The sequence below is a fragment of the Pagrus pagrus genome (assembly GCF_965226575.1).
Source record: "Pagrus pagrus genome assembly, chromosome: 9".
Lineage (NCBI taxonomy): Eukaryota > Metazoa > Chordata > Actinopteri > Spariformes > Sparidae > Pagrus > Pagrus pagrus.
The window spans coordinates 4,952,562-4,964,474 of record NC_140193.1 but is presented as its reverse complement, the minus strand read 5'-3'; the positions used below and the strand labels follow the sequence as shown (position 1 = coordinate 4,964,474).

The following is an 11,913-nucleotide window of genomic DNA, read 5'->3' as shown; positions in this document are numbered from 1 at the left end:
GAAACTAATAATGATGTTTTAAGGTTTATGTTTAGATATCAAACAGCTAACTCGTAATGTTACGCTAAATACCTGTCAGAAAGTTAGCTACCTCTAGCTAAAGAAGAGCCTGTACCTTACATTAGGATCCATCAACGTTTCTGTCAGTTGCTGATGGGATTGTTACACCGTACCGAAAATAACAATACTTGCCTACAATATAGAGATATTGTACTTTAGGTCCAAGACAGCACAAATACATCTTCCAGACATAAGCCCAACGAATACAAGTTACATTGGAGAGACGTAGAATGGCCAGAGTCTTTCCGATTCGCAAACGCTCCCCATATTACGTTTTTCCTACGTAACTAGCGCCTCTCTGCAAGACCTGTATGTGTTATTGGGGGTATTGTATTTCCATTTTACGCAACTTTATACTTTAGTTACCAGTCACATTTCAGACTACAGTTTTCCAGATCATGCAGCAGAAAAAAATTATTTTGTTTGTTTTTTTGCATTCTGCACCACACTGGTGGGTCGAGGCCAGGATGTGCTTCAGACTACGTAGAGAGGCCTGTGTTGCAAACTGGCATCCTTCTCGGCTGAGCAGAAACGTTAGCGACATTAGCTAGGTAGCCTCTTATCCGTGACTATACATACGCTTCCATCTGCACGGTGACACAGTTAGCGGGTCTAGTTTGGTGGAAAAAAAATGGCATGCTCACAAAACGGACTGTGGATCATCTGAAGTAACGGCACCATGTATTTTTTGGCGCTTTGAGCTCCGACACTTCCTTTATATTTGAGCAAAAGCAGACGTCTCCTCAGCCCACATCTCCAAAACTCAGTGACTCAAACCAGAAAAGTCTAACTCAAGGAAATGAATGAATTTTTGATTTTGAGCCGAACTGTCCCTTTACAGGAGATCTTGCTTAGCAATTATTAGTTATTTTGAACCATGACCTGAAGATGTTTTTAAACTGGTGATATGATATATTGAGTTGATCATGCATTCTCAGAGGAGCATAAAAATCCTTCTGTTAATGTATTTTCACATTTCTAAAGATTAACAGGTGTTGCTTGTACCCAGCACTGGGCAAGGGACTCTATGTGACTATTTCTCATTTTCCAGTTTCCAAAATTAGAGCGGGAAAGGGGTTAAATATAGTTCATGTCATTTTATTTTGGATTTGATGACTCTGTTAAAGAGCACTTTTACTTCTGGGTTGTTAAAGTGGTGTACAGTTGCCCTGGCTGCTGAATACAACCTGAGAAGCAGTAGCTCTGCACATTAGAGCAGTAATAGGAGAACGGATAACTATCTAGATGACGCTATATGTGACATGAGTATTCTTGTATCGAGCTTGGGATGTTCAACATTTTGCATCCGTTCCAAAACTTCTCTCCCCCCCCGCCCCCTGTTCGCCTTGGGTTAATCATCTGTAAATACCTCAATTCGGTTGCAGAAAATGTCAAAAAGAGTGAAACAGGTGGTTTAAAAGACAGCTGGCAGAACGAACCGTCGCTGACCTTTTAAACAGTGTGGTCACATGGTCAAAAGATGATCATCAGTTAATCCTCCCCAATTACTCTGATATGCCCCTTGGGTGCCGAAGGCAGCACGTACAGAGTAGATTCTGCTGCCGCACGCATTTCTGGACACAAGCAACCGCGGAGCACATATCCAACAGTGAGAAGTTTCAAACAAGAGTCCCTGCAGGAGCGAGGGGCAGAAAGCTGAGGGGAGAAGGGTGAAAGGAGGGACGGGGGTCCTCACTGGCATTTATCCCCTTCCCAGAGGCACTTTGCAGAGCGTTGGCCCTGCAGCAATGCCGAAGCCATCTGTGGGTTCTCTCAGCAGAGGCCACGTAAAACAAGACATGTGCTGTGGTTTGACCTTTCACAGTCCTAACTATAATATTATCATAAGATGAACGATCAGATTGCACTTTTCCCTGCGGTGGGATTCAGTGTCCATATGAAAAGGCGATGAGTGAAAACCTCGGGTGGCTATATGTATTCCTGTTGCAGTGTGGTGAAATCACAGTCAGTGTTTCTGCAACGACAAAACTGTATTTTCGCCAATTAAATCCCTGTTTGAGGCACCGTTACATAAATCCTGTTGAAGATGATTAATAAATTATATGAATGATTTTAAAAAAAATCATACTTTTAGATTTTAACGTCTGCCAGTCCTCTCTTCTGTTTTTTTTTTTTAAATTATAGAGCAAAGTCTAATTCAGTTTATTTCCCTGCAGGAAACCACAAGCAGCCCCGAACACGAGAACGATGGCGTAACAGACTAATGTCTTTAGGAAGTGGCAGCGCTACAAGTTAGCGCAGTGTCAAGGATTTGCTAAACTTTGTGGTTGAAATTACAGTGCAAATCTCTGAAGCATTTAATGCAGCCAGGGATAATATACAACTATCTGTCAATACTAAAGGCCGAGCAGCTGGCACTAATTGAGGGAAAAGAATTATGGGTAGCTGCTGGCACCGTGTACATCTCTGGCTCGGAGCAATATCCATTCCAATGGTGCCACAATGAGGCCTTCGGGTAGTAAGATACCTTTGGACGGAAATCAAGTCGGGGAGTCGGATGTCACTCTGCAGGTTGAACGCTGCTGTTGTTAATCCAGTTGCTTTAAATATATTATTCTAACAGTAAATGTGTGTGTTGTAAACTAGACAGAAGAGGATACAGTTTAACTTTGCATGCAAATGGAAATTGTAATTACGTGTCGTTGATTTTGTGTTGCAAACGTTCCTGGTACGACACAAAGATTTTTCATTTTCCTGGCTCATTTTATTGAGTTTATTGAGGTGGTTATATTTCCACCCGTGTCTGTTTGTTGGTTGGTTTGTAGGCAGGATTACACAAAAACGACTTAACAGATTTCCACGAAACTTGGATAGAGGACGGGTCTCGGCCCAGAATAGACCCGGCTATCTTCTGTTACGGATCCGGATAAAGGGACAGATCCAGGATTTTTTTTCTCACTTTCTTTAACATTGGCATTTTTCGACATTTGTGTTGTAAAGCATGGATGTTGATGAAAAAAAATAGGTGTATTTAGGTGGCTGGTTTCTATGAGTACGAAAGGGGACTGTTGGGCCTTGGCGGAGGTATGCTCTCTACTGTGTGGCATTATCGTTGACACTGGATTTACCATGTTTGTACCGTGTGACTGACTCATTATCTTTTCTCGAGACCTACGACATCTGCATTTGTCAAAATGTAATAGTTTATTTTGAAGAAGTAGGAGAATTTTCTCAAAACAAAGAAAATCAACACATTTAGAAACACAAGGTTTTCACTGAACTGAAAGGGTATGAAAAATTGTAATCTGAAAATTAATTAAACTGAAAGACCAAAGTAATGGAGTAAAACGGAAATGTTTTGCCTCTGAGATGCAGTGGAGTAGAGTATAAAGTTGCATAAAATGGAAATACTCAAGTAAAATACCTCAAATATGTACTTAAGCTATGTCCCACTTCTGAATCTTTTGCTGAAAATACTGTCCATATTTGTATGAACAGTGATTTATTATTAAAGATTCATAAAACGAGAACAAAATGTGGAAAAATATCTTTATTTTTATGTTTTTGTTTGTAACGAAGTTGAAAATCATTAGATCAAAAAAGAAGCATGTCAGGTAGCTTCCATTGAGAGCAACCAGTTGCTTTTCAACAAGACAGATATTGCACTGCCTATATTTTTCTATAAAGTATCTACTTCTTTAAGCTCTAAAGGCCTCAGCTTCAGCAGAGCTTCTGCCTCCTCGTCCGTAGAAGGGACGTCAGATAAGTGTTGGAGAAACGGTCGTCCGTGGATGCAGGTCCGGCCGTTCTCACCGAGCTGCTGTTCCATCCTGAGCAGGGTTTCCTCCACGTCTTCCCGAGATAAATTTGTGGGCAACTGACGGGCGAGTCGTACGGCTTCCCCCTGCAACAGAAATTCAGATATTTAATATTACAAACAAACAAAGATAAAGATAGAGTAATGTCATTTTTAAACATGGAATTTGTAAGAAATGGACAGAATTCAAATGCTGTAGGGGGCAGCATAACCGCTAACTGCTGCTCAATATACTCTTTGATGTAGCGATCTTTGGCTGGAGTGACTATCGCTGCTTTTAGCAAGTAGCTCAGTTAGCCATGGAGCTAAATGGCCCTTATTAGCAGACAGGAAACCGCCCACACTGCAACCTCAGATCCCGGGGGGCAGCGTCCGAGATCGACGAGGGTCAGCTTGACGACAGGGGATGCAGTAAGGAGGCGATTTACAGCTGCTCTAACCAGAGCATAGGGTCAGAATATTTCCACATCTGACTCTGTGAATTGAGGATTTATTTCACCAAACCAAAAGTGACTGTGAGAAAACAATTTTAGTTTATGTCAGTTTGAATTAAGTGTGTTTTATGATGAGTTAATGATGCAATTAAGCTTGAGAAACTTGATTTCAGACGGTGTGTGGTTGTATTTTCTGTTTAGAAGAGAAACTGGTGTAAAAACATTTCCTTTCTTATGATTTTGTGAGTTAATTTTGTTGATTTATTAAACTCTTAATTAATCTTCCAGCTGAAACTATAAGGGGTATCACACTATCACCTCTTGTGGTACAAAGTGGTATCACGAGACAGGACGGGTTAGCTTTTAGCTGGTCAGCGTGCTAACTTCAGTAGATATCTCTGCAACAGAGTACAAAGCGCTGCTGAATCTTCACATTCTGTTCAGCTCATGTTTTGAATTCTTTACACTGAAATTCTGGACACATTTTACAAATTAACCCCTTTAATCTCTTCGTAGCATCTCTCACTTGTAGGTAGTTTGTCACTTTAAGTGGCCGGCACTCTTTCACGGTCGTGGCCTTCCTGTGCAGAACTGCAGCGAGGATCTCCCTGAGGTCCTCCACGCCGAGGAAAGGCACGTAGTCTGCCATTGCCGTCACTTCCAGATGTCTCTCGGCTGACGTGAGGCCTGGCCAAAACAAGCAGAAAACAAGGATTAATATACTCCAGACGCTACTACTATCTCCAGGAAAGAATAATAAATAAATATTGTGGTTTACGGCCGGACTCATGACCAAGTCAAACAAGCGAAGGGCCAAATGGAGTGTTAAATGACTAATAGAAGCCCCAGCAGACTGGAAGGAAGTTGTCTTGTAGGGTGGAAGAATGATAGCTTCTCATTTCGTGAGGAAATACTGCAAATCATGCACAATTTATATTTCTGATACACGACTTTGGATGCAAAATGAAAACAAAAAAACAAAACAAAAAAAAACCTGGAGAAGTAGAGACAGTTATAAAATTTCATACATATTTCTGTGCTGGTTGTGTTGTCTGTGTAAGACTGCATAAAATATAAATGATGTAGAGAGCAACAACTGACAGGAAAAAATGTCCTTATTGTAATAGCAGAATATTTAACTCCTTACACATATTTGTTTGTGTTTTTTCCAATGTTGAAATCTATGACTCTGTAGTATCACGCTATAAAACAAACAGTGTATCACATGTTAAACAATCCTAACAAAAACAGAAGATCTGCAGCACAGATTGTGCAATGAAACCATCTCGTATGTGCCGCTAACTTCAGTCCCATGCACACCCACCGAGGCTGGCAGTGCCAAATGAAAATTCCTCGAATTTCTTAAAGGGCAACCATTCTCATCACCTGCACACTGGGGTACGAACCCACTGTGAGACCACTCTGTCGGGCAGAGAGCCAATGTCAACTGAGGTGAACCGTTCCAGCAACAAAAACAACCGACACTCACAGCACACGTTATACCCTTTGCAAACCAACGGGGAAAATAATGTCACGATAACGACGAAGAAGCTGGAAAAAGCACAAGTTCAATAGTAGGTTTATCTTTGGATTGTGTTTATGATTTGTATTCACTTCATTTATTATATGTTAAACTACACTGATATATACTGTGATCAGAAAAATCAGTCAATCTATGAGCGATCAATATCAGAACCACAAGTGTGATCTCCCTAAAAAAAACCTGCTTTGTCCATTTATTTGCATTTACATCTTATACGAGCTGCACTTTACTCACCAACTTAGTAAAATTTCATGTCACAATTATCCCGGCCAAAATAATTACGATTCACAAAATTATCCAGATAATCATCAAATACGTTTTAAATGCTTCAAATGGCCCTAAAACAAACTGGGCGACAAAATTAATATCACATTTATTTTTGACCAAATAGGCCTGACTTCAGTATTGATATCTTGGTGCTTTGGCAAAATATTAACACAATATTAACAAGATTTCTGATCAATAATCATCAGTAATGTGGATATAATGACTAAACAGGTAAAGGAGAGGAATAGAAGAAGTAGAAGAGTTTAGAAAATTACATCGCTTTACTGTAATACAGCCTGAAATATGTGCTTAGGTTCAAAGATAACTCGTCACAGACTCCATGTGTGAATAAAGGTCCTGTGGCTGTGTACCTATACTGAGTGATTAAAGGATAATTCCACCAATTTTGCACATTAAAGTGTGTTTACAGGTCTTAGTACTACTGCATATGTGAAAAAAGTAGTACAAAGCTTTTTGTGGCTCCAGAGGAAGCTGCATGTAATCTGATAAATTACCTCCATTGATGTCACTCTGTTGCCAAGTTGCATTGTGGGTAATGTAGGCACCAAGTTATATAAAGCAGACCACTGGCATTGCACTCCTTTAACACTGTTGGACTCATGGACAGTTGAAAAACAAATCAAAATCGATACAGCAGAACCAGAGATATCACCGTTTTATTCCAATGCACTTCCTTTTCAAAACCTGTTGCCTACATTACCCACAATGCAACTTTTCACACATGCAGTAGTATTCCCCAAGACCTGTAAACAAACACAGTCATGTTATAACTTGTCATAACATGTTAAAGGTATAATTAAAGTTGTCATGATCCATTTATAAGAAGGAAACATTTTTAAATAAATAATAAAAAAAAATAAAAAATACTAGATTGTTTGAACCTTTATCTCTTATCTCTTAAGATATACAATTTTTCTATTTCCTCATGCAGTCAACAAATTTCTTGAGGAACGGGAATATTTTGTTTTATCCACAACTAATCCGATACAAAGAAATAATTGCCTGTAATCCAGTTAGTCGTGACTGTATGTTTGACATTTCTAAGTGACTGGTGAACTATGACATTAATGATTGCAAACAGCTCGAACATTTTGTTAACTAAAACTAGACAATCCATGAGACCTTTAAACAGCGTGACTCTAAAAATAAGAAAGGCTTGTTCTCTGATAGTTGTAGACCTGCTACGTCGTACTATGGCGCCTATGTTTACGTCCCTGTTAGCACTATTTTGCTACAGTACGACTGCGTTACAGCCTGAAATTTTATTCCCAATGTACCTGGAGTGAGATGGATTTTAAAGCCATTAGCAACAAGCCTGGGATCGGAGAAGAAGGCCCCTCCGTCCAGCTCAGGACTTTGTTTCTCCATGTTGCACAAAGCCTCAGTATATTCAGCCCCCCCTAGACTTCTAGAAAAGAGAGACAATGAGATGTTTAAAATACAACATTAGTATATTTATATTTTCGGACATTAGATAAGCTTCTCAAACATATATGTGCTGTGTGTAAAGAAATTGGATGAGTGTGCAGTTTTTCCACAAAGAAAACAAATGTCATTTTTCTGGTGAGAGGTGAGTGATACGTTACCCATCTGTTAACTGTATAGGGTTCTGCAGACTCACTGCTGGAAGTATATTATTCTCTAGGAGTCTCTTAAACAGCAAGGCTTCCTCCACTCGAAATGGGTTTAACAACATGAGCCTCTGACCACATAAAATGACCCAGGCGCTCTGAGAGGCCAGCCGGTTTACAAGACGGAGGCCCCGTGGCACTGCGCTGCTCTGGGATGAAAGGCGCTGGAGCTGCAGCCGAAGGGAAGGCACGCTGCAGGGGAGGGGCAGCGAGGGCTTCGGTGCCGTCGCGGTGCTCCTGCTCTTCTTCTGGGGCTGTGCGGAGAAGAGCTGGTCCAGCAGCTTCTGGTTGGACAGCGGGGCTTTGCGTTTCTGGCCCTGTGCGTGGACCCTCGGTGAGATCATGCTCGTCTCTGCGGGGCCTTCAGCAGAGGCCAGCTTGGTCCTTTGGTCGTGGTGTTCCAGGTGTTTTTTTGCCTTCTCCTCATACCTGCAGAGCACAACCAAGACTTTTAGAGTCACAGTGCCAGTAGTGACAGGTAAAATATCGCTGTGGGCTAGTAAATGTAGAAATTCACTTGCCCGACCAGGCAAGTGGTAAAAAATTCAACACTGGAGCCCGACCGATATATCAGTTGGCTAATCACAGATGTATCGGTATCGTTGCCACATCTAATACAGAAAAAGATGCACGGGATAATTTCTAGTTATTAAATTCCCATTGATGTTGACCATTTTAGTGCACAGATGTCATTTTAAACGATAAAAATATCCTGCCTCCATTACATAAGTGTTTGCTAAACACATTTGAGGGATCATTGCCAAAAATCTTTGCATATCGGCCGATATGTCAATATAAGAATTTGTTTTACTCTCTTAATATCGGCATCAGCTCCAAAAATAAAAAATCGGTCAGGCTCTATTAAACACATGTTGCTGAGGAGTGAACCATCTCGCCTCTTATTGGATACAGAAAATAGCACAAGTTCGTTCTAAAAAAATTTGACTTGCAAGAATTTTATTGCTTTGCATCTTTAATACACAGTCTCCTAGTTCTGATTCATTTACTTATATAAAGATTAAAATGACATTTAACTTTTAATCCACTTCAGGCAAGTCCTGAAGGATGTGCCAGTTTTTTGGCCGCCTGATTATTATTATTATTTCACCATCAATGTACACAATTAAAGAAGAAAGAAGTTTAGGTGAAAAAATAACCCTGATGATGTCACCAGGGTTATTTTGGGTTCGGTTTGAACATTGAACAACGGCACTGAAATAACTATATTTTAAAACATATTTAAGATTTGCCTCACACTCAAATTAGCCATTAAACTGCTGTTGAAACGACATTTGTAACCTGTTGATAACCTCCTTTAATGTTTGTGTAGCTCAGCTGCTAAGCTGCCATCTGCTGTTGTCTACTTAAACATATTACAGTTTGTTCTAAAATAAGAGTTTAGACTCTGAGTACAACCTTGGTCCCACTGTACATGCAGAGGACATGTTGGGAGTTGGAGATATATATAGAAATATACAGGGTGCCTTCCTCAGCAAAACAGTTATTTGCCAACTCATGTTTCCATAGATCTTCATATGTTAAGCATTAGGGCTTACACTTCAGCACCCCATTATTCAAATAACCTGCTCTGTGAACTTGTGTAAGTGAAATTCCTAGAAGTTGGTGTGCCACTTAACAGTGGCGCTGAAAGGAGCCAAGTCCTCGCCACGTCTTATTTCATGTTTCATGACGGCAGGGCCAGATGTCTTTTTCCATACACTCGTCCATACCTTATATAAGGCCCCAACTACTGCTGATACACAGTTTCCAACTTTGCAATTACTTTAAATTGGTATGCAGTAATCTAACATAATTGGGTTGAAGTGCCTTCAGTGCAGTATAACGGAGTTATTCCATGATGCTACTGGCTGAGCTCTGACGTGTCCGTGTGCATCTGGACCACTTTAGGTACTAATGACTACGTGACATGATTTACCTCACTTCTTATTTCACAATTGGTTCTGACGCAATGAAAATGACTTAAAAGTTACTCATGGCCTGTGTGTGTTGTGCTCTCTGACCTGTTAATATCACTGTTTTATAAATGATTGTCATGTGTTTCGATCTCAGAATTGAATCAGAATCAAACATCTTGAGTCTTTAGGATGACGCACCATTTTTTCCCTTGTTTGTTTGTTTTTTTTTTTAAATAACTCCATCCCCGTCTTACCTTCATTAATGTAAATCCTTTGACTGTAGGGGGGGGAGCAGGGGTCAAACACAAACACTCATTACCTCCATCTGTACCTGCGCCAAATCTGGTCCTGACTAGCCAACTATGTGTCACTCCTCATGCCACTTGTTGAAGTAAGTGTGTAGGTGAGACTTTAAATGGTCAAAGGGACTCGTGTGAACCTGGAAACATTTAGAGATTACATTTTTGTTGGGATTTCTAATCAGAGATCCGGAAATATAGACTGTATATAAAGATTAAGTCATGTCAGTTAGTGTCTCTTAAACTTTGTCATAGTTTCATTATGAACATGATTCCCACAACTTCTTAAACATCTAATTCAAGGACTTTCCATGCCTAATTCCCTCAAATTCAAGGACCCAAATAATGAAAACCTATGAAAAACCTATTAACTAATGTTAAATAAAAGAAATATCAAAAAAACTATAAACTGTCTATAAATTTAAAATCTTTCAATGACCCACGTACTGTTTATTTATGTCTTCTTTCAAAAAGACTTAATTTTTCACAAACTTTCAAGCAGGGTAGTATTTTGTATTTAATTGTCTTGACAGATATTGTGATTGTGATATGATTCACCACAGTTGGGAAAGATATTTAAATAACGATTAAAATCATGATGATGTGACATTTGTTGGGGTCTGAACCAAACAAACATGTTTTCTTACATCTGGAGAACAAGATTTGTGGACCAGGCCATCTCTGCAGCGCTGCAGTACTTCATCATAAAGCTGTCTGTCACACGTTTTACTTTACAAACAAGGACCCACTGGGACCTTGTATGATTGGACTACTGAATGTATGGGAAATAAATAAAAATGTCAGTGGGTTTAATATTAAATACATGTTGAATAAAATCTTCCACATGTGTGAGACATGTGCGTTCTCTGGATAGATGGCATTCTCTGGAAATGAGAGGACATTTCGACATCAGTGATACCTGTTGCACTGCGGGAAAACTCATCTACCTAAACCCCTATTAGACACAGTTGTCTGGAAATTAGAAACACAGCTCATATCAACAAAATTTCCAGACGAGGCCTTTCACATGCGACTGACAGGTCAGACTTTCCCCCCTCTCTCTGCCCTGCAAAAAACAAGACGTGGAAACAACTGCTTGGAAAGGTGAAGGTCTGGAAACTCACTTCTTACGGTCTTCCTCCCTCAGATTTTTCCACCTCTCGTGGACGGCGTCGCTGATATCCTGCAGGCTGGCTGTGGGTTTCTCCCTCAGGACCTCGGCTCTGGCCTCCTTCTCGAACAGGGCGGCGGGAGACAGCGGTGCCCTCATGGCTCGGTTGCTGATCAGGTCGTAGGCCGTCAGAGCAGCACGCTTCTCCGTGATGGCGTTGAGCATCTTTTTGTTTGAGCTGCTCGGACTCTTGACTTCATCTGAGTCAGGTTGATTGTTCTTTGAAGGTTGGTGGATTCTGACGGGCTGAAGGGGTTCTCCTGATACGGGGTCGGTCAAAGCCGTCCCCCGGCTCCAGTCCTCAGCTGATAACTGGTCTTTGGTTGTCTCTGCACCTGAAGCAGTATCGTCCTCGAGTCTCTCGGGAGACTTGTTTGCTGAACCCGTTTCTGCTGTCTGGTCATCATAGAGAGAAAAGTTAGACTCGAGTCCTGCTGGGATCTGGTTGACAATCCAGTCCTCTGCTATAGAAGAAGAGCTGCTGTTTGGGGTCTCAGGGTCCAGTGCAGCATCAGTTCTTACGGCTGTGTCACCATGTTTAGGTGCATCTTTGAGGAGGTTACCATTGTGGTTGCTGAGATCAACATCCGTCTCTAAAATGTCTTCACTGTCCAGTCGGGAAGCGTCAGTCTGTAAAGAACTAGACGGCGAGGGAGACTTCTCATGGACGAGCTGCTTCTCAGCTGGAGGGTCATCACGAGGCCGATAGCCATAGAGAGAAACTAGAAATGCCTCTACTGCGGTCAGGACGGCCTCCTAAATGTCAAAAAAACTTGACGTTAAACAGAATTTA

General features: G+C 40.9%; 1 protein-coding gene across 2 annotated transcripts in view; it reads right to left on the bottom strand.

Annotated features, from left to right (window-relative positions):
• Window positions 1-3,556: 3,556 nt before the first annotated feature.
• The window catches only part of pms1 (PMS1 homolog 1, mismatch repair system component), a 35,512-nt gene continuing 27,155 nt past the window's right edge, over window positions 3,557-11,913 (bottom strand). For both annotated transcript variants that reach the window (XM_084362078.1, XM_084362077.1), the window contains exons 9-13: window positions 11,074-11,876; window positions 7,690-8,163; window positions 7,381-7,511; window positions 4,799-4,959; window positions 3,557-3,925 (exon numbers count right to left, since the gene is read on the bottom strand). In XM_084362078.1, coding sequence (XP_084218204.1) covers window positions 3,701-3,925; window positions 4,799-4,959; window positions 7,381-7,511; window positions 7,690-8,163; window positions 11,074-11,876 — 1,794 coding nt within the window. In that variant the 3' untranslated portion in view covers window positions 3,557-3,700. The remainder of the gene's footprint in view (window positions 3,926-4,798; window positions 4,960-7,380; window positions 7,512-7,689; window positions 8,164-11,073; window positions 11,877-11,913) is intronic.